Source organism: Lissotriton vulgaris, chromosome 5 (assembly GCF_964263255.1).
Source record: "Lissotriton vulgaris chromosome 5, aLisVul1.2, whole genome shotgun sequence".
Taxonomy (NCBI): domain Eukaryota; kingdom Metazoa; phylum Chordata; class Amphibia; order Caudata; family Salamandridae; genus Lissotriton; species Lissotriton vulgaris.
Window position 1 is genome coordinate 684,576,331 of NC_141693.1, and position 23,620 is coordinate 684,599,950.

At 40.6% G+C, this 23,620-nt stretch overlaps 1 protein-coding gene across 1 annotated transcript in view; it reads left to right on the forward strand.

The window, feature by feature from the left end:
- Nucleotides 1-23,620, forward strand: part of CDH23 (cadherin related 23) — a 2,828,172-nt gene that overhangs the window by 1,135,619 nt on the left and 1,668,933 nt on the right. The window contains exon 13 of the mRNA XM_086919477.1: nt 6,063-6,221. Coding sequence (XP_086775603.1) covers nt 6,063-6,221 — 159 coding nt within the window. The remainder of the gene's footprint in view (nt 1-6,062; nt 6,222-23,620) is intronic.

Consider the following 23,620-nt stretch of genomic DNA (forward strand, 5'->3'; position numbering starts at 1 on the left):
CTGCAAATTGTTTCTATTTCCAAATGTTAGTTTATTTCCTTGTTGACAATGTCAGCTTGTATGTCTGTCAACATCTATTCTCACTCCTGCATGTCTGATTCAGACACCAGCTGCAGCATCTGTGCCCCAGCTTGGTGGTCTTTTTTTTATTATCGAGGATATATGTTGAGGCACGGTGCCATGGTGACCGGGCAATGAGCAGAAACCTTGCATCACACTCAATGGACTCAGCTAGTGAGACTAACAGTTTTTTCATATATATGTCATATTAAATTGTATGAATTGTAAAATGGACATTGCTTCATTTTATATTATTGTATAAAACAATAATGGTCATTGAATATGAGTATTACTATGTATTCCCATAAGATTAAAATGCTCTAAATATATTTTTTTAATTTCACTGTAAATCTCTTAATTTTAAGTGCAAACAAATGACTGTAACATAATTGAGACAGACATAAAAAACATAAAATTGAGACCTAGCAGGTAGTGCTTCCTCTTGCAATTATACAAAATGCATAGAAAAACAATAACATTCGTGCACATCTATATATATAAAAACAAAAGTATGTCTGTTTGTCCTTTATGCATTACTACACCATTAATCCGATCGCCATTAAACTTTGGGAAGTTGTTCAGTACACTCCCGTGAAGGTTTCTGGCAAAAAAAAAAAAAAATGTGTTAAATATCGCCCCCGACCCCCCAGGGCCCTCATAATCTTTCCAATACTGAACGTTTACAGTTTACGGTGTGACTCGCTTTTGCAATGACCATGACCAAAGCACAAGGACAATCGCTGCAAGTGTGTGGACTAGATTTGGAGAATCCGTGCTTCTCACATGGACAACTGTATGTGGCCAGCTCACGCATCAGAAAACCTTCGGATTTATTCGTGTATGCACCAGACGGAAAAAAAAATACTGTGTATCCACAAGCACTCGAACAAATAAACAGAATTAAAACAACACTTTAAAATGTTTTCCATATTAAAATGAATGTTTCAATAAAAATGACACAATGTAAATTGAATGTTATCATAAAAAGTTTCCTTAAATTTCCTTTCTTCTGAGATCGCAGCAACGCGCGACGGGTAAGCTAGTTGCTTTAAAAAATGTGCAATTTGGATATAGGATCATTGTATAGATATTTTCACATAGCTAATGCCAGGTTCCCTATCCAACCACTTTTCCCAATTGTCAAGGCTTAAAAAATCCCCAAAAACATAATATCCATTAACCTCCCATATTTGAACCATTTTATCATATTATTTGGCATTGTCCAAAGCTAGCAACATTCTGGTCCTTCATTCAGGAGTACTGTAGGCTCATGCTGAAAATAGATTTTCCCAATGACCTGTTCCTGTTGTAAAGCTAAACTTTTGGGGATTACTCTCATTGCGAGTTCTATAATTTTGCAGAGTTGGAAACTGAGCTAATGCCCACATTTGAACACTGGCACGCCAAAGTGTTAGGTGGAAAGGGTCTAGAACACGGGTACTCAAAGTACAAACCAGACTTGCCCCCCCCCCCCCCCCCCCCCCCCCCCTGTATAAAACGCTGACCTTCACACACATGAGTGATGCACATACGTGTTGGGAACGAGCATCGTATCAAATACAAGATTTGATTATTTTCTCACAGTACGCGGTCGAATAATAATCATAGTATGTGGTAAGAAAATGTTTTTATCATAGGATATTATCATTTGATTATGTCCGGATTGTCGATTCAGCCGAACATGAATATAACGAGAGCACTCGATTACACTTGTACAAGTACCTATGCGGAATCCTGCTACATAGATACGAAAATAGAATTTGGCTGACATGTATGACATAAATAGAAGAACTACATTACCCACAAAACACCACTGATGCGCAAATATGATGACTCAAATCAACAAAGATCGCATTACAGATTTAAACGTCAGCAACAATGGTTTTGTGTAAATACAAGAAATGTCCTTACTTATAATCTGTAGAAATTGAGCATGCAATGATGTAAATTGTATACATAATGACTAGTGACACGATTGTTATACCGTGGTATTTTCTTTATGTCTATGAAGAAAGGAAGGATTTATATACTTGCAAATCCAAAATGGGGGCCGCTTGATAAAGGCTATACGCCGAAACGCGTTGTCTTTGGTTGTTTAGTGCACAATAAAAACTTTTTTGTGCTGGACTTACCTGGTGTGCCGTTTTTTCTGGGAACCAAATCACGGAGGTGAACGGAAACAGTGAAATATACATAGCATGGTGACTGCTACCATCTACGGCATCAGTGCTGCTAGGCTGAGGATCCCGTAAGCAGTGTTTTTGGATATATATATATATATAAATATATATATATATATATATATATATATATATATATATATATATATATATATATATATATATAATTATTTTTTTCACCTAGGGTAAGTGATGAATGTGCATTTTGCGATGTTTTAAAATATTCTTGATTATGCTCTGATAAATAAATTTGTGTTAGATTATGCTGGTATACCATGAGGTGAATTTAATTCCAATGGCTGTTTTGTTTCTGGTATTTATGTAAACACTTCCAATAAAAAAATATATATATATAAAAAAAAGACATTTAGGCATACTTCCACAAAGGATATTTTTCAAAAATTGTAGCAAATGGTGCGGTTGAATTGGTTTTGTTTTGTCATTATTTTGTTTGTAGGATATTTCTCAGCACACAATAAGTTTATGTTAAAATACAAGCCTATTAGAAGCAACAACTCTCTTGCTGTCCCTTAGAAGGATGCTTCATGCCCCTACGTGGTAACTTGCTAAATTGTGAATCTATACAGTGGTAGGGCATGGTAATCCTGAGTTCCATCTCTCATTAAGTATTCATTATTTTGATACACTTGGCTAGTGCCATTGCCTGAAATGCATGTATCACTTGGAAAGTATTTGTTGTTAACACCACATCGAGTGCAGTAACTAAGAGCAAAGTGTGAAAATCAATGGTGCCTCTAACCATACGAATTAGACGTCACTACCATATTAACAGGTAAACCTTGCTAGGCAATTTGCTAATGTGGCACTTTCCTGCCAGCTGCTGGTGTTGGGGTTCATTAATACAGTGGCAAGATCCCCCCGTTCAAATGTTCTTTAGTACACACTATTTTTCTTCCAGCTAGTAGAGTCAATAGGAGTCTGGTGAGGAACTCAGGGGCATATTTACAAGCCCCTATCGCCACCACAACTTCACTTTCACTGATGTTTTGGTGGCGATAGGGGCCTCGCATTATTTACAAGGCAATAATAAACCACTTAACGCTGCATTTAGCGTGAAAGGGGAGGGCAATGGGTGTTGCGGTGGGCGTTCCAGTGACGATGCCCCCTTTACAAGGGCAGTGTAAATAGGAGGCAGCCAAAATTAAGACCAGGGAAAACCTGGTCTTAAACTGGCGAAACGAGGAGAAGTGCTTTATTTATCCTTGTTTTTGATGTTTCCTTTGTGCTGCCTTGTGCAGCACACATAGAAACAGCAAGGTGCCTATGATGGCTTACACCTCTTAAACAACTGTAAAAAGACCTAATACCTAACCTTGATGCCCGCTCTGTGCTCTTAAGACATCAGTTATTCCTCCAAAACTTACTCCTTCTTCAGCAGTTGCTACACAGTGAAATGAAACTATTAGGAGGAGGCACATGAGGGGTCAGCCTTTAGATAATGCCAAGCGACGAGCAGTATCCTGCCTCAATGTGACACTTTCTGACTTACCTGAGCATCACTGTCACTATCTGATTCTTCTCACTTTCACCCCAAATACTACTTTCTTCCCATCATCCCTCCTTCCACCCATTCAATATCTTTTTTTTGACTGCCTACCTGCTTTAAGAGGCCTAAGGTGGTTACCTATAAATTACTGCTGGCGATATCTGCTTCACCCACAAGTATTCTTTCCTATTGTCTCTGCCTTGCCTATGTTTTCTTTCTCCCACTTTGTGCTTCTAGATAATCTTATGACAGCTTAAAAAGCAATACAAATGAGCAATGTAACAACTTAAAATAGAGAAAACAACTAAAGTGCCTTTGTTCTAAAAGAATAAGTTAACAGTTTCTTTACTTGGAACCACTAAAATGTTTCTCTCTGTTCCTCTTTATCTTTCTGTTAGTATCTCATTTATCAACTTGAAATTTGCCTTTGTCTACGTTACTTACTCTTGGTCTCTATTTTTAGGCTTCTTTCACTCTCTCTCTCTCTCTCTCTCTCTCTCTCTCTCTCTCTCTCTCTCTCTCTCTCTCTCTCTCTCTCTCTCTCTCTCTATCTCTCTCAATCTCTCTTTCAGTCCCTCCTTATCTAGAACTCCATATTGGCATGTGCATAATGGAACTGTAGTAAACAAGAGTGTTTCATGAGACTTTGAACATTAATATGCAATCTCTGCTGCCCTTCTCTCTATCACCCTCTACCAAAGAGTCCCAAATTCTCTGTCACAAAGTGCATCATCCTCTTGTCCCAGAGCAGCAGACCCGTCTGCATCCCTCTGAGTCCCTCTCTGCTCCTCATCCTACAGCCACTTAGCACTTCATCTCCTCTCATTCATCTCCTCTTAGCGATTGGCCTAATCATATTTCCTCCTTCAGATCTACCCCAGAGATTTTCCTCCTCCTTCTCCACTTACCCATGCTCATCCTTTCGCTGTCCACATTCTTACACCCTTTCCACCTTCCTCTACAGTCCCTTCTACTAGTCTCTCTTTTGACCATCCTCCAGCCTTACTCTCCACTGGAAAATATTTTTGCTCTCTTCATCAATCTCCCGTCTACCTTCTCCCCCAGTCCTCCGCCACACTACATTACAAGGCCTGCTACAACAAAAAAGCATTAGGATTGGAATGTTTTTAAAATGGCAGAGGCCACACATTTTAATGCAGTGGTTTTCAAACATTTTTTACACAGACCCACCAGGTCACATGTATTTAACTTTTTTTGCATTTCACAAATATATAAGGTCGCTTGCTACAGCAAATGTTTCAGAATGCCAAAAAAGTGATGTGTAGAATGCTTGAGTTATATCAGTCACTTGCAATTACTTGGGACCATGTTCCAGTCCATTAGTTTTGTTGTTTGCCCACCATGCCATCTCAGACAGGAACAAGAATTATGCATATCAGCCTTGGTTCTGCGGAAGTAGGAATAGCCTTCGCAAAACCATCAGTGCATGAACCCTAGTGATAACTTGGTTTGTGTTTTGATTGTCAAAGCAATAAAGAATAAAGACACACACAGCACTGTCCAGGAAGGAATACCTGGTTGTTGTGGCTGAAGGTCAGGCCAGCAGCTCCAGCTCCGCCAGTCTAGTCCAGGGTGCCTGACAGGTGCGGGGGCTAAAGCCCTCTTAGCCCAACTGTAGTTGGGTACCTGATAGGGCTACATACCCACAAGGTGGACACAAAGCCTGCCTCTTAGAAGTATTTTTATTGTAATGTGAAGGCACGATCACCATCTGTTCGAGCATTTCTTGAAATTGAACAAAGTGGTATTAGCACTTAACCCTTAGATGACAACTAACACTCTGAGACTTCTTTGTAGAACCACTGACCTAGCAGACATAGTAGACTGCCTGGGAGGCCATCACAGACTGTGCTAGATAACACATATATATTTTGCTCCAAAGTGTAGGAATTAAAATAAGTAATCTTTTTTTCTGTCTGTCCCATTGCAGCGTACCGCGTACTAGAAAGCAAAATGAGCTAGCCATAATAGACAGTAGTTCTTCCAAACTTTACGGCTAGTAGCCCAACAGAAACCTGCAGCAGTAGAGATGCAAGTTTTGCCAAAAAGTGTGCATTTCTGAATGATAGCCGTCCAAAATCTGCTGGAACAGTACTATCTATTGCGAAGTAATGCAAGCAATCTTTCCAATCTCCTGGGAGCCAATTTTGGGGGAGGTTATTTGAAGAGAGTATTCAGTTCAGCATTGTGGTTGGAGTCAACGCTATCATGGTCTTCAGAGGCCTTCATGTTGGTGGTGGAATGCTTTTGGTCCAAGTTTGGTGACTTGCATCTCTTTTGTGTTCTTACTCTAGCTGTTTGCAAACGAAAGTGTGCGCGACCACGTCGGAATGGCACAGGTGAAGATCAGTTTGAGCAACGAAAATGACAACCGCCCCATCTTCAGCCAGCTACTTTATAACGTTAGTCTGTTTGAGAATGTCACTGTGGGAACTACCGTGCTCAGGGTCCTTGTAAGTACCACATTCTTTCCCCAATTTGTTTTTGGGAAATTTGCAGTGTAATGTTGTTTCTCAAACTTGCGTGGTTATATACATAGATGTATTTCATAGGTTTGTTTTAATGAACTGAAAAATATTTTTTCTTTCAAGATGTTAAACAGTAAATACCCCTTGTGCTTTTTTGTATTTTAATAGGAAGAGATTGCATCAGTTATTGTCATACATTGATAAAGCAGTGGCCGGTGCTACAGCTTTTTAGAATGTTTGTGTTTTTTTATATATTTATCAAATATTCCAATATTTAAATGTAAATGTAATGTAATGGCAGTAATGGAAGAATTTCCCTTTTTAGTAAAACTTCCTCTAATGGTTATCTCCTCAAATCTTCCTGATGTCCAGTAGGCTGATTACAAGTGGGCAGATAGGGTTAAGCTATAACATGCCTGGTAAACAGCATTACCCAGATAGAATGATGGAAAAACGGGTGAAGTAAATACCTCTTACACCAAGTTTTTCTCTTGGATATTAGGCATAATGATCAGAATCAGTATTTAATAACCAAATACTGCATGTTTTATACTTTTTTTCTTTTCCTTCCCTGGTAATATTGGTAGGTTCGATCCGCGGAAATATGCCAGGGAAAACATCAGGGTGTGATAGTCATCATACAGTCCCTTTACACAAGGATGAAAAAGTAATTCTTTGCTTGGAACTAGGGCATATTAGGATCAGTTCTCTGGCTGATTCTAATATAGCCATTTTAATAAATTTCACTACTTATGATATGAGCATTTAAAAAGGAATTTTTATAACAAAAGGCAATTAAGTCGTTTTTTTTTCCCTCATTTATGTGATCTTATTGTGAAAGTAACAGGGTCACCTCTCACTATGCACCCTCGGGGGTGAGGTGGAAGCCATGCCTTGAATAACAACAAATTACCATCTTTACATACGTCACTGTCCCGGCCTGCAAAACTCACGGGGTTCCTTATCGCGTTGGTTTAAATCATTGGACATACCTTCCTATCCTACCGTCTATAAGTATCCCACAGACCCCAATACTTTGTACGCTTACCTTCCCCTCTAAACTAATCCAGATTCCTAAATGTATCTACTGAATGGACCCAATCTTCTACCTTCGGGGGGAGGGAAGAATCCAATTTATACCAATCTCACGTCTAGCAATTAGTATAAGTGAAAACAAAAGGTGCTTCTGGTTCCTTATTAAAATAGTTTTGGATTCATTAGTATCTAATACGCCAAAAATAATATTAACGGTGCTTACCTTGAAGACGTGTTTAAACTTTCATCAATTATCTTACCAAATTCACTCCAGTATATTTCTAAGTAATGACATGAGGGAAAAATGTGGATGTCATTTGCTTCCCTCTCGCCACATTTTGAACATTTCTTAATCACCTGGGTATTAATTTTGGATAACTTTTTGGGGGTCCAGTAAGATCTGTGCAAAGTAAACAAATGATTTTTCCTAAGAGGTGTAGAAATTATAATGTGCCATAAAAAGGTGCAGGATACTTGCCATGCTTGTAGCAGGTCTTGAGCTGGAAAGAACTTCCTCCATTTAGGATCTGGGGAAACATTTTCGGCTTCCTTCTTCTCCACCAAGTGCCAATACCACTTTGAAACTTCTTACTTCCCTGGTTCCTTATGAAGTTCATAATCTAGGACCCCAGCGTAGTCTGGCCATGGAGCTTGATCTTTAGCCCAGCTAGCCAGTTGGTAAAATTTGAACCTAGATATTTCGTTCTTAGACATCTCCACTAGTTCGTCCCATAATTTTAATTTACCAAATTCCAGCAACTCTCCCCACTTGGTGATTCCGGCCCTTTTCAATGGAAGTGCTAGTGAGTCTTTCAAACATTCAGGTGTTCCTGGAGAGTTCCATATTGGTGCTTGGAAACTGTAATATGGATACTGCCTTAGTTTTCTTATGTTTGACCATAATTTGAAAGCTGCTCTTGGCATCTTTAATCTAAGTTTTTGAAAAAAATTTAATGGCCGATCTTATATAAACAGAGGCAGTGTTTTGTCACTGCCTTCCAGTAGGGAGGATAAGATTCTTAGTCTCAGAAAATATGTCTTATATTCTTAAACTGGAAAGCCTTGTAGTAAGACCTGAGGTCTGGACTAGCTATACCACCTTGGTTCTTAATCAGGCTCAGTTTCTTCCATTCTATCCTAACACTTTTGGATGCCCAAATGAAAGAATTTATTTCGTCCAGTATTTTTTTTCAAGTATCGTGCATCAAACTCCAGAGGGATCATATTAAAAACAAATGTAAATTTTGGCAGAATGGCCATTTTTATTACATTGGCCCTCCCTATAAAGGTAAGAGATAAGCAACTCCAGGAGTTCAATAATTTCCTCATCTCTTTAGCTTTTGTTTCCAAATTTATCTGGGCTATGTCGTCAATACCTTTCGAAACTTGGATCCCAAGATATTTGATTCTACTTTTGGAGTCAAATCGTAGAGTTGGCATGTTCCAGTTCATTACTTCAGTTTTATGATGGTTTATTTGATAACCAGACATTTCCCCAAAACCTTTCAGTATGTTAGTTATACTATTTAATGACTCATTTAAATTACTTGAATAGATCATCAAGTCATCCGCATATAATGCCACCTTTAAATCCCAGCTATTAAAGCTGAAAGGAATAACCTCTTCTGATGTCCTGATCACATTAGATAGTGGCTCTATGTATAAATTAAAAAGGTGAGGAGAGAGGGGGCCCCCCTGCCTAGTACCTCTTTTCATTTGGAAACATTTGGAGGTGCTTCCGTTAATAAGTATTTTCCCTGTTGGTGCTGAGTAAATGTTGGCATGAGAAATTCTGGCCTAGGTTATTGTATAGAATGACTTTTTGTAGATATGCCCAATTAACTCAGTCAAATGCCTTGGCCGCGTCAAAAGTGAAAATTGCTAGGGGTACCGTCTTGTGTGTTGCTATATCAATGGCACGGATCAGTTGGTGTGTGAGATCGTGCAGCTGCCTCCCTTTCATAAATCCCTTTTGGTCCTTATGGTTAAGCTTGTCAGATTGGCTAAAACCTGGGTAAAGATTTTGTAATCTGCATTGAGAAGCGTGATAAGGACTTAGTTTCCATAGGAAATCTGCAACATTTTATTGGGAATAACTTTGGCTCCGGTTGATGAATCTTCGCGAATTTCTCAAAGAAGATGGCCCGCTCCGCTCCGCTCCTTCCCTGAAAGTTCGGGGGGATTAGTAAAGTGGGGGCTGAGAAAAAAGGGCGATTAGACACGGCTAAAGCCCGAACGGCTGAACGGAATTACACCAAATTTTGCAGAGAGGTAGAGTTCGGTTCGCAGATCGCCCTTTTGCTTAAATGGTGTAAATCCCTCCAGTATTTTTAGATACTTGTATAACTGTGACAATGGATTCAAATATGATACTCTGTATTTTACAAAGAGTGATGAAATATTATACTAGTGTGTGATGAGGTGTATTTCATTGTCACGTGGATGATGTGATCAGTGATGTCATCAGTGATGTCATTTGAGATGTCATCAGTGATGTCACTGACCATGTCATGAATGATATAATATGTTACATCATCAGCAATGGATTGCGGGTGCGCGAAATATAGTTAGTACAACTAACTATATAGGAGCAATTTCAATGGTTTTGTATGAGTGAAATTTCCAGCTAACTATAACACCCCTAAAAATTATAGTTTTTTGAGTGAATTTCAAGGGTTTTTTAAATGCTAATTCCTAACTATATAAGGCCTGAAACCTATGTTTTTTTTCATTGAAATATATATATATATACACACACACACAAAAACACAAACACACACATATATATATATTCACTGAAAAAACCATAGGTTTCACACCAGTTATAGTTAGGAATTAGCATCAAATTCACTGAAAAAACCATAGGTTTAACACCAGTTATAGTTAGCTGGAAATTTTACTGACATAAAACCATTGAAATTCCCACGTTATAGTTAGTTGGACTCACTATAACTTGCACGTGTAATGCACTGATGACACCATCCAGTGAATGTGTGTCTTTCAGATAAATAAATATGTTTTATATATGTATGTTAAGGTCGATGGAAGAATATTTGTTTAAATTATTGTCTTAATGGATGTTTTTTTTTAAAAAAAATATTGGATATCTGCCTTATTAAGAGTATCTTAGTGAATACATATATTAGCGAGTGAAAGTAGGTCAGTCTCTCTGTCATCAGTGATGTCATGAGTGATGTCACTGACCATGTCATGAGTGATGTAATATGTGATGTCATCAGCAGTGCATTACACGTGCAAGTTATAGTGAGTCCAACTAACTATAACGTGGGAATTTCAATGGTTTTATGTCAGTAAAATTTCCAGCTAACTATAACTGGTGTTAAACCTATGGTTTTTTCAGTGAATTTGATAGGTTTTTTAAATGCTAATTCCTAACTATAACTGGTGTGAAACCTATGGTTTTTTCAGTGAATTTCATAGGTTTTTTAAATGCTAATTCCTTTCTATATCGAGTACCATTTTTTTTTTTACAATTTGCTGTTTTTTGTAAGTATTCATTTTTTTTTATATAATTTTTTTTTTTTGCGCTCTGGGTGCGCGCTCAGGGAAGCTTTCAGCTAAGCTCTCCGGTAAGCTTTCCGGTGAGCTCACCTGAAAGCGCACCCAGAGCGCTACTGTCGTTCGTGAAAAAAAATATGAATGAAAAGTTAATAATAATGCAAAACATTTCGTTCCATACAAATAAAATCCGTTTTTTTTTATAAGGAAAATGATTATGTATTTCTGTAAAAGTTTGATGACGTCACTTTGGCGCGCAACGTAAGTGCCCTCGGAAGCGCCTACGATCGCGCCGCGTAAACGCACCCGGAAGCGCCCAAGATCGCGCCACGTTTGCGCCCCGGAAGCGCCTACGATCGCGCCGCGTAAACGCACCCGGAAGTGCTCCGGAGCGCGCTGCGTAAGCGCGTCGGGTCATGTGACCCTAAAATAACACTTTTCATTGGTTGCTAACAGTTTTTTTTACAAAGAATGAAATCCCCACCCATTTCCTTCACTATTGCTTCGTACTTGGAGAGAGCAAGAGCTGTTCTGTGTACTATCTTCATCTCCTACTTTCCTGATCTACAGCAATGGCTGCAAGAGAGTCATCCAGCAGTGATTCAGAGGCATTTGTAGATGAGGACCCTCCTAGGCAGAAGAAAAAAATCCATTTCATCTGGAAATTTTATAACATCCCTGAAGGGGAAAAAAAAGTCAACGCTCCAAAAGTAACCTGCAAAATATGTGGTAGTACTTTATCCAGAGGCAATCCTCTGAAAAAATATAGTTTTGGAAATGCCAATTTAATCAGGCATGTCAAAAGAAGACACCCAAACAACTTTGCGAGGGAGAGTGGCACGGAAATTACCCACAGATAGCGGCAGCACCTCCACTGGTGGAGCAACACCTTCGGGACCATCCCGTAGAAGAATGGTCCCTAACATACAGCCAGAGTTTGCAGGCATCAAATTTCTGTGCACGGAGTGTGACGAACTGCTCTGCTATGGGGAGCAGAGTGTTGAACTCATTGCCCAAAAGAAACAGCAACACCGCTGCCCTGACAGTCCCTAAATTTTCACATTTTTTTGCTCCTGTTGAGCCGTTTTGGAATCCCTGTTTTTTGTTTTTCCCTTGACAAAAATCCCAAAAAATTATAAAATTGTTTTAAAAAGCCAAAAAAAGTTCAAAAAGTTCAAAAAACACAAAAAAAATATAAAACAACAAAAAGAAGAAAAAAAAAGTTCTTTTTAGAACTACCTCCAATTTCTAAATAAAGGCTTTTTTTTTTTATAAACTGTCATCTTTTTCCCTCATTTTACGCTCCCCGGTGCGCTACCTGGTGCGCGTACCCGGCGCTTCCCCCGCGCAAAACAAAAAAATATATATATTTTAAATGCCCCGCGGGGCCCTTTCATAGCCCCCACATCAAACCTACGGGGTCAAGGGGGGGGTCTACCCTGCCCCCTTATGGTCATTTCCCCCTTTGTTTTGGCCACCTCTCGTGTCTCGATCCTACCGAGACACAAGATGGCGGCCGCTCCGGACTGTTTCGAATGTTTACAGACAACTGAGAGCCAATCAGCTTTCTGCGCGCAAGTCGCGTGTCGCGCCGGGAGCGCACTCCGGTGCGCGCACCGGAGAGCGCCTATAGATATATATATTTTTTGGAACCTAAATTACTCAAAATCCACTGCAGCACATATCTTGAGACATAGCAAAGGCACATCGGGCTACCAGTCCCTACAATTTTGCCAAGTTTGGTGGAAATCCATTCAGCCATTCGGGCTAAAAGTGAAATCGACCGCCCTATGGAAATTAACATGGGGAAAACGCGTTTTGGGACCCCCCTTTTATCTCGGCCCCCGCTTGACGTATCCCCCCCAAACTTCCAAGGAAGAACCGGAGCTCGACGAGGCCATTTTCAGGAAATTTTCAGGCAGATTCGTCAACCGGTGCCAAAGTTATTCCAAATAGAATTTTGAGATTTAGCATTGAAAAAAATCCTAACTATAACTACCTACTGGCGACCGCCAGTAGGTAATATATATATATATATATATATATATATATATATATATATATATATATATATATATATATATATATATATATATATATATATATATATATATATATATATATATACATATATATTGATGTTGTGATGGAAAATATGTACTAGGATTAAACATTTAAGTGTTAAGTTCTCCAGGGCAGCACAGACTATCATGCATTCACAGAACACAGGTTGAAAGCGGGTGTAAAATACGAAAGGGCAGGAGATTATCAGACATTGAAATAACTTATTTTTTAAATATTTATTTCACTTTATTTATGAGGTTATGATGCAGTCAAATGCTTCATCATCATTTCAACAAGTGCACAAAATCTATCAAGATTTCTGAAAAACTAATAATTAAGAAGCTCAAATCTCAATCATAAACTTAAGATAATTCAGGATAACTTTACATTTTCAACATTATATACTCCATATGTTGAGCAAACTTCAACTGACTTTCATGTAAATTTGAGGAGGCAACATAATGCTATAATACAGTGATAAAAAAACACCAGCAAGTTGAAACAAGTTAAAACGACAAAGAAACACAAATCAGCCAAGACGCTGCTAGTGGAAAATGTCTTCCGCAGCTTTTGACACCACTGAATGCTCAAGGCATAATTGGCCTGTGAGGGAAATCATTTTATACTCTTGACACCAAAATTGAGAAACACTGCTCCCCTTCAGATCATAAGCCAGAGACGAGACAATCAAGCACAAGAAGGTAAACCATTCCGCAAATGTGGACGTTCAATACCTAACACAGCTATGTAGACAGGAGCAACCTACTTAAGAGTGACATAGAACATCACTGGGAGCCCTGACAGTTTGAAGTAATTCGAATATTGTGGGCTTAGAGAGAGGCATCACTATTTGTGCAGCTTCCCTCTGTGCAGAGCAAGCCAAATGTACGTCAATAATCCAAGTCAAAGCTCAGCCTATTGGGTAATCCTACCAAATTTACATATTTTTCCAAAGTCAGGAAATTAATATTAGACCTGAATGAACTGTGATCAACTTTTTAATTGAATTCCGGATCCAGAGGAAAGGCTAGAATAAAGGGAAATCTTTGATTTTGAGCAGAAGGACTGAAAAGGTTGTGTGAATGAAGCTAGAGACACAAAAACCCTGCTCTTTTTCTGGATGATACTTGACCTCCATAGTTGCTAGGTGAAGGTGTAGAAAAAACACTGAGCATTCACATAGTGCAGGTCCATTTGCACAGAGGTCACTATAGAGCAGGCAAAATATTTTAAGACAAAAATATCTCATCCATTCCATGGACTACCACTATATCATCAATGTTTATAAATGGAAGTTAAGAACAGTACATTTAAACGTACCAATATATGCTTACCTTGATGATATGGTCGTAAGTGCTTTAGTGGATGAGGCATTGTTGTAGTTCGATATTGTTCACCTTGATATATTAATATATAACCATTCCAAAAATGTGTTTGCCTATGGACAATGAAAAGTTGCAGAACTGGTAAATAATTAGGCCATTGCGTGATCAAGGCACTCATAAGTCATTGTGGAGCAATTACCAATAATGGATCAGCTGGAGCTTTCCGCTCAGTGCCCAAATGTGAAATGGTTATTAAGAACATATATTTTTTCTTAATTTTTGATGCCCACTGGTTGATTGCTTACAAAGATACGTTCTATATGTTTATGTCGGAAATTGCAGCACATCTCTTTTCTATCACCATAGGGTATTTATTTTGATATCAATTTTATGAACAATTTGAAAGACAGATTGGTAACTGTAGCCCTCACACCCATACTTCAAATTGCTCTTTTCATTTGTCTGGTTTCTAATTTTAACTACTTCTCTACAGTGGTGGGTGGTAATTCAATTGGGGTCGGACGGGTCGCACACACACACATGCACACTATCTCACATGAATGCATTTACAAGTCAAAAAATTCACCCACCATTCACAAGCACATACACACACCCTTTCACATCACGCACTAACAAATACATATACATTAATGCATGCGTACACGCATGCACCAAACATAAAAATAAAATAACACTTACCGGGCTGCAGCAGCACTCTCAGGTGGTGGGAGGTAAGACTCTGTGGCTCCTAAGGATTGAGACTGACTCCTCCTCTCATTGGCTGACCTTGAGCCAACAAGGGGAGGCAGCAATTCCTTACTCATCACAGAGTGGGATGAGGTCAGGTAGACTGATGACCCTAACCTTCTCTGTTACGAGCCTCACTAATGGATACCCTGGACACTTCAAGGCTTAAAACTGAAGCACCTAGGTCTGAGCGATCAGTGACGCTCCTCCTCATCATGAGGGAGAGGATCCCCAAGCGATTTGCTGGGCTGTGACATATTCAGCCTGGCAAAGTTCAGATCAGGCACCAAAGCATTTAGTGCAAGTACAGCACCTGGCTGCCGGACTGAACATGAAAAGTGTCTGTCAGGCTGATCTTTGTTGATGTTTGATGCCCCTCTGCCCTTAAGGAAGGGCCGCTGCTGCTCTTCAATAGTGCATTAAAGTCACTAACAAACTGGCTCTACATGTTGATGCTCAGCGACCCCTTCCTTTCATCTATCTGAGGGTAGTAAATTGAATACAGTTCAATTCCATCCTCTTCCTCTCTTCCAAGGGCAGTTGATTGAGTAACATTAAAAAGGGTAACTTACAGTATTAGAAATAAGAGAACTTGAAATAAAAGCTATGTATTTATATAAAGAAAAGGCTATTAGTTCTTACATATCTAATAGCTCTAGTGAAGGTACACCTGTGCTGCCATTGCATAACAACCCTGTCCTCTGCCAGTTCTCCCTACTGTGATGTTGTCGATAATGACACTCAGGTGTTGACAGTAGTATTTCTATGCAGTTGTGTATGTATGTATGCATGCATGTACAGGTATTTGTAGAGGGCAACCCAGCTAGAGAGCAATAGAATGCTGAATAAGTATGAGAGTGCTGAGTTACATTTCAGGAGTTCCTATACAAAAAATTACATCTTGAACCATAAATTGAATATATTTTAACCAAGGCAGAGCTACAAAATTCTCCATCTCTCTGGTTCAACTAATGAACATACTTTACTAGAGTATACATTTAAGTAGAACTAGTATTTTCCATATCGTGTTTCAGGTGAAAGCTCAACTGATTTCAATCGAATTAATACTCATAAGTCAGGTATTTAAATGATGCATTTTTCTCTGTTGTAGATTTCAGATAATGTTTTTCTTCATTTCACATTAGAATACGATGACATATATATTTACAACAAACGTTGTACATTACAAACAAACAAAACAGTCAAATGAAAACACTTAACGAGAAACAAAAATTTACCTTAACATTACATTAATACAAACAGTGAAAACACGGAATTGACATTGACAATACATTGCACATATACATTTTCTGTACTTAAACATTAACTGCTAAATGTTGGGATCTACAATCCTTATGTCCTCATACATTTATAATGATTAAGTAAGGTCCTGGTGGGGTCAGAGCAAGATTCCATTATGTTGATTATACAAGCACCCTTAATTGTGCATTAGTTTGTAGTGCCTTTTATACTATTCTCACTTAGGTTAGTCGCCCTTGGCCTCAGTTTATAGTCTGCCAACACGTTTTGACCTTCTTGGCTAGACCTAAAACTGGTTTAAATTGAAGTTCTTCCTGAGGGCAGTGTATATTCTTTGGTGGACACTGTGGATATATTAAAAGACAAATTTGAAAAGAACATGTATCACTAGTGTTTGTTTTAAGTGAAAAAATATGTCCTAATGTCTCTACTTATGACATACCGTTGTATAATTGTTTATTGAGCTTTCGGTTTCCTAGTTTCTGTCCATATGCCCAGCACAATGTGGGTCTTTCATAGGGGATGATGGTGGGAAAGGCACCCATTGTTCTTGGTTCTCGGCCACAACTAGCGGCTTCTAAGGCATAAGACTTTTAGCCATCTTGTACCTGCGCATGTGGATTCTGGTGTACTGGCACCTGAACCAACTGTAATTCCCCTAATAGCTACCCTGTGGGCCAGTAAAATCATTTGAACAGTGCCTAGAAATCTGGTCAGGGGGCTCTGGATGCTGCCCCTGCTCCCTAAAGAGTGACTGTGAAATTGCCAGGGATTAGGGCAGTTATTTTAAGCTTCAGGGAGGGGATAAGCATGTTCTGTGAGTCTAGAAAGATTTTAGAGCAGGTGGACTGAAACAAAAATTACGGTGCAAGAAATCTGAACCAACCAGTACTCTGCAGACAGCAAAATATATTTGAATTGAAGTGTAGCAAATATTTAGCAGACTGGGATTTTGCTGCTGTTGTTTTCCTTGGTCCTTTCTCTGAGGACTGACCCATGTCTTTGAGAACAGTTCATTGAATGACATAATCCATAGGACCTAATGTTGAAGGTCTTATTAATGTTTAGCGTGTAAGTGCTTTAACCGCATCGCTGAGGCGGTTATTTTTCCGCTGCGCGGCTTTTTTCGAAAAGCTGCGTTAGATGACGAGCTCAGCTCGTCATCCGCACACGACCACCATGGCTGCTGACGAGCTGAGCTCGTCATCAGCATCGAAGTGGTTAATAGTGTTTAGGGCCATGTCTCTGTCCTGGCTAGAGACTTCTTCTTGTCTTTGTAATTCATTATCATTTCACATGAATTATTTCATCCTATATCTATTCAAAGACTTAGTATAAAGTATGCTGCTGATGGGGTATTCAGGAATTAAGGGATATTGCTGTGTTTTAGCGTATCCCAAGTGTCCAGCCTATATAACCTCCTTGAGTAAGCCTTGGACTGCTCTGCCTCATTGCCATTAAGAGTTATGTCCTAAAGAGAGGTTCTTGATTGTTTCAATTTGGGGTTCAATAGTATTGTGGCCACAGGGCACCAGTCCCAAGCTACTCCAATGAATGCAATTGAAGCCATGTAGCCTCTGACTGCATAGGTCTCAGATGTGCTTAACAAAGTTCAAAACCATTTGATGTGCAGAAAGGGCATTGCGAGTGATTAACACTTGGCAGAATGAGGGCAATATGGAGCTTAGCACCCACTCCTCGGTCTCTACCCCACTATGCAAATATACACACCTCTTCACCAAGCTATGTCATACTTTCACTCAGCTTGGAAAGATTTTGATTAAATGTAAGCAGTAATTAATGCCTTTATTCCCAGCTATGTCATTGGCTGAGCCAATCTCAGCATTCTGTTGGTAACTCTGTCAGTAAACCCCCTCTTACTGCATTTGGGCTGGCCAGCGCCCACCTGAAGATTACGAGGAATTCTCCAAGGATGACTGATACCGCACTAGGAGGGGGAGGCAATTTATGTTATAAAGATTGAACTGCGTGAAGCCCAAACGCCTTCTCCGGAAAAACATGCTCACACATACCCCCTGAGGTAGAGGGATAGAAAACTTTGACAAACCGACGTGGTGCTTGCGCAACTGTGTTTATTCCACAAGCAGATGGCAAGAAGCCGCGCTGAGCCCGGAGGAGCTCACGTCTGACAGTTATTAATATTTCAAACAGATGTTTAGCCAGTCGGCCCGTCAGGCGCTAAACAATGAGGTTGCTTCGGCATATCCCTCCTAAGCTCGGTATGCGTGCCCACGCGCAAGTACCAGATCAGGCCCCGCCGGAGCACGGACCACGCAGCACGCACCACAGTGCACGTGACCTTCCGCTCAATAAGTCCGAGTCTGTGCTTCCCACAGCTGTCTGTCTGCGAAGTGCGAACCCATCTGAAAGGATGAGCGAAGCAATTTCAGCAACGCAGCGAAGGTTCCGGAAACATAGGGCCTTATTTATGATGGACTTGCGCCGCAGGTGCGTCACTTTTTCCCATGTTAAAAATGACGCACCGGCGGCGCAAGTCCTTCATAAATAAGGCCCTAGCATTTTGCTTTTGGAGAGCTCCCTGAACCTAACAAAAGAGACAACGCTTGTGTATTATGATGATGCTGCTTACTGGTGGCGCCGGAGGATGCTTTGTTACCTATCTTTACGGAAACGCTGGCCCTGCTTATACTTTGTGACAATTACCAGAGCTTTTCCGGTAGCTTTATGTGTTACAGTGTTTAACATAATGCTTATGGCTGGTTCAAATAACGTTGAGACTGTACGCATGCGGCTTTACAAGCACAATCGCCTCAGGAGACGGTCAACGCAGACTGCCACACTAAACAAAGCAACCATTTTACAAGGGTATATGCAAGGCGGTAAACTTGTGGCAATCCTAGAGCACTGCAGAGAGCTCTGCAGTTACACAGTCTGACATGGCGCGATCCAGAGACCACCATGTGGTCTAGTCCGCCGTTTCTTCTCCTACTGTGACCCTTAGAACTCCTTTTGGTTTAACTCTGGGTCTTTAGCTGTGTACGCTTTATCCACAGGATCCAGGAGGGATATTTCTAAGACTACGCGAATTTTTTTTTTACGCCGGCGTAATTTCCAGCATTTTGCATTACAAGAGCCATGCAAAAGGCTTAACACCACGTCACAAAAATCAAAATTTAATTCCTGTAAAGATCTAATGTAGGAGAAAGGGAACCATGGTTGCGAACCAAATGTGGTTTACATCACGCGCTACTCTCCACTCTTTTTTTTTAGCACTAAATGTGCCTTGATGTCCTTTTTGAAAGCGAGATGCTGGCACCCAATTCTACTAATTTGCGTACGTTTTGAGCATTTCACAAAATGTACACAACGGAAATTACACAAGTGGATCCTGGGCTAAGATTTCTCTTTCTTTACTCTTAAATTCCAGTGCTAATGAAACACAATGCAGGGTCTAAATACAGAAAATTGGTAATTACATAAAAGTCCTGGCCCGAAAGTTAGAAATTTACACTAATAATCCTTTGCATATGATTCGTACAAATTTCGAGCTTTCCTGCAATTCAGTAGGAATTCCAGGACTACTTCTGGGGAGTAACGGATGCCACGGAAAGGTTCACATGCATAAACAGTTGTGCACATGGAAATGTCGCAAATCCTCTTTGTGCTCAGAAATTAATCACATAAATGAATTATACAATACAGTTGCATTCTTCAACTTTAATTTAGCATTCATTGCTAGAGAATATTCTGTCCGCTTCCGTATATCTCTTGCACTGCACCCCCTCTTATTTTGTGGGTGATCCCTTGTCATTTCGAAGTTGGATATTGACTTATTCTTGCACATGGCAGAGGTAAACATCCCTTGATATCCACTGTGTGACTGTGCCTGACATTACTCGTGAGAAAAGTGTGAGCAAATTCATTTCCTAGGATAGATTAACATTCTGAGGCCCCTGATGTGAAGTCACACTCATAAATGACAATGTTTTAAGACTTAAGTGACATCTTGAGAAGGCAAATGCTTTTATGAGTTGGGGTTTTATGAGTGAATCAGTAGATGATACAAAATCCACAGTTTTTCCATCTCAGTCTACATTATGATTTTGCGCTTACTGCTTTATCAAGCCATGCAACACTAGAAGAACTGGACGTGCAATTACTGAGCACAATGTAAGAGCACATAGCATTTTTTACTTGGACAAAGGTTATAGGACAACCTTTGTTCAAAATAACAGATTCCTAAACCTAAATCGAGCAAAATATCTGACCTGAACCCGAAACACTATTTCAGGTTATACCCCACTTTTTCACCACTGGCCATTAACCACTAACTAACTAGCCTGGGCCCAATCATAAACCTATGGAGGTTAATTTTCTTTATCGTACATGTAGCCTAACCATAACTTTTCCTCTAAACCTAATCAAGCTGTATCTGATTGATGATCAGCTAACAAAGGTGAAATGTGCTTTGGATTCTTTGTGTAGCCATTCCGAGGGGAATCACCCAAGAGGAGTGGCAAAACGTCACTTCGTGAATATTAATGGTGGAGGATGTATTCTACCAATGGTTGAGAAAGGCTACCACTAACTTTCATCGAGTCTACTTATGCTCTGTTGTGTTCTTGCTGCTTTTATTACAGAGACCACACTTAAACCCAGTGTCCAGTCTTGTCCCTATCTCATCCAGCTAGTTCCCTGCTACACCACTGACAGTTACTAGCAATACAATTGTACAGACTCCACATGACCCAGTCGGACTCCCTATTGGAGTATGTCAGTGTGTAGTCGCAGCAGAGGAGTAGGAAGGAATGAGGCCGGGAGCTTGCTCTCGGTGTTTGGGGCTTTGCTTGGCTCTGAACTTTCGGGGTAGTCAATGGAGCAACGGGCGCAGAAATCTAGGCAGGAGCCCAGTCCATCACCCACTTCAGTGTCCAGCCGGACTGTTCTGTCTGAAGGCAAGTTATTTAAGCCTTCAGTGGAGCTGCCAAAAACGGCGGTCCTCGTTCCACCGCCGGCCTACAGCCGTCGTTATGGGTCTGTGGCCACAGAACGCTTAACTCCCCACCCTTCGTTCCTGCCTCTCCAGTCACCAGCCGGTGGGCAAGGGAGCTGGCATGTCCAGGTGAAAGACGTGCTAGCGTGAGTAAAAGAGAATTTTAGGGTCTCGGTACAAGTGAGAGCCTCACAGAAGCGACCTGGCTAGGTTCAGGTGCGACTTGCAGCCACAAGAGAGTCCTAGGTTTCCGCTATGCCAACTTAACAATAATCTTCGTTGGGCATTCACCAGCTGGCGACAACGACTTCCCAAAGATTTTAACACTTCATCGACGCCAGCCCCCAGCATTAAACAAAGCTGTGCAATCTTCTATAACTGAGGTGGGGCTCACAGCAGCCTTTGGCGTGGCAGCCTTCAGTACTCAGGCCACCAGTATCAAGGGGTTGTGTGAAGAACCGTATTTGGCATTGGCATTGGAGCTGCACCAACAAGCCCCAAAACAAACAGGACGCAAGGGTTGAGTAGGACCGTTGCAGATGCTTGATGCCAGCCGCAAAAGAAGTAAGTGCAATTTTGAGTAGAGGCTTGGGCACAGACCTAGATACATTTTTAGCCCCAATTAACTGTTCAACTCTCTGTTTGAGACAGCATGAGAACACGGAGCTCCCTCCTCCACATGGCCCATGGCAGGGCACAAAACGTAATGAAAAGCAGAAGGTCTCCCAGAATTAAAAAAAAAAGGGAGGCTAGTGAAGGAGGGAAAGGGATCCCATCAAAACTTGGAAATTCCACGAATGCTCAAGGTGGCAACAGTAACAGTAACGCCAAGACAGCACACAGTGAGGAAGGGAAGGGGATAACAGATGGCGAGTCCATACAGGACTTTTTTTTACTCGTTTAGGGAAAAGTGCACACCAGAAAGTGATTATTCAGGAAGAGCAACAACAACCAGGCAAAGGTAAAATGATCCAATTTCTACAGAATTACCATGGGACGGTCTTCCCACACTTACGCCAGCATGACAGTCAATACCTGACTTAATGAATCAAGTAAGCCTGTCACTGAAGCATCCACAAATAAATTCCTCGAATGGGAGCACCGCTGCACTAAAAGGGGGTTACCCCTTGTCTCCAATCGTCGTTGAAAATGGCCAAGAACTAAACTATAAGGAAACGGGCCAGGCCTGGGCCCCAAGTGGGCCAAGAGAAAAAGGTGTCCAAGGGACAAAGAAATCCAGAACGTCAAGGGTAGTCCTAAAATAATTAGAGTAAAAATTTAATCTGGGTAAAACCCCCTCTCACAAGGCAGTTGAAGATTTTTTTTAGAGCTGAATAATGCTTTACCCCCGAGGATAGAAAATGACCTAGTCTAAGGCCTAAAGGAAATTTTTCACTCTCGTCCGGCAACCTCACAGCAAGAATAAGAAACAAACCCAAGAATGGGGTCCGAAGTAACGGATGGCACATTTTTCACATACGGTTGGTAAGCCCTCAATAAAACTCTAATTGCCATAACCAATGCAACTATCCTTAATACTAACACACCTGATATCCAAATTTGAATTTTGCAGACTATGGCCACTTTTACGATGGCAATAGATAGCAAATTGGATAACTTAAACTTGCGAAACGTGAGGTCCGAATGGAAGCACAAACATGTTCATGTAACCCCTTACTGAACAAAGTTACAGAATTGCCAGAAATTATGCCGGCAATTGTAGCTGATTTCAAAAAGTAATCGGGGTAACTAAACTACAGAAGGAAGTCAGACGGCAAAAACCAATGTATACGGAAGCCGGAAGAGGAAAGATATGACAGTGTAAGCTCCTCCCATTGAATCATCCACATCAAATGAAACCCTGACTCAGTAGCTCAGTATGGAACTTGAGCCATTTAAGCTTGTCCTATCCAGGAAGAATATAAAACGTTTGAAAAAATGGGAAACAATCATGTCATTACATCGACAAGCCCGGGTTCACAGGTTATAGTTCCCCAGAGGGGAGGAGCAACACAAGGACTCAATAATAATGGGATGGGCCAGCCAGAGAAGGCCCAACATGATGCGAAACAGATCATTAACAGCACGGTCCCTTAGAAGGGCTCAGGAAAAGCAGTCATAAATGGCAGAGAATAAAGGAAAGAAACCGTCCCCAAGAAAATGTAATAATCAATGTCTTACCAAGGGAAAAAGGCCAGCCAACAGAGCAGTCCTCATTGGCGACTAGTGCCAGGGGGCAAACACCTATATGCAGATTTCAAGGTGGCAAAAATGGCTGGAGAACACCGATCCAACCATTCCAGTTGCAAACCCCTGTCCCAAAACCACAAGACTAACAGAATTTCCCAGAGCATCATCTTTTGCTGAATTCAAGTTGGCACTGAGACCAGAGTATTACAACAAAGCAGGCTGGACTGGCCCAAGTGGTGAGATGGAGACAGACAATCTACTCCCCACTG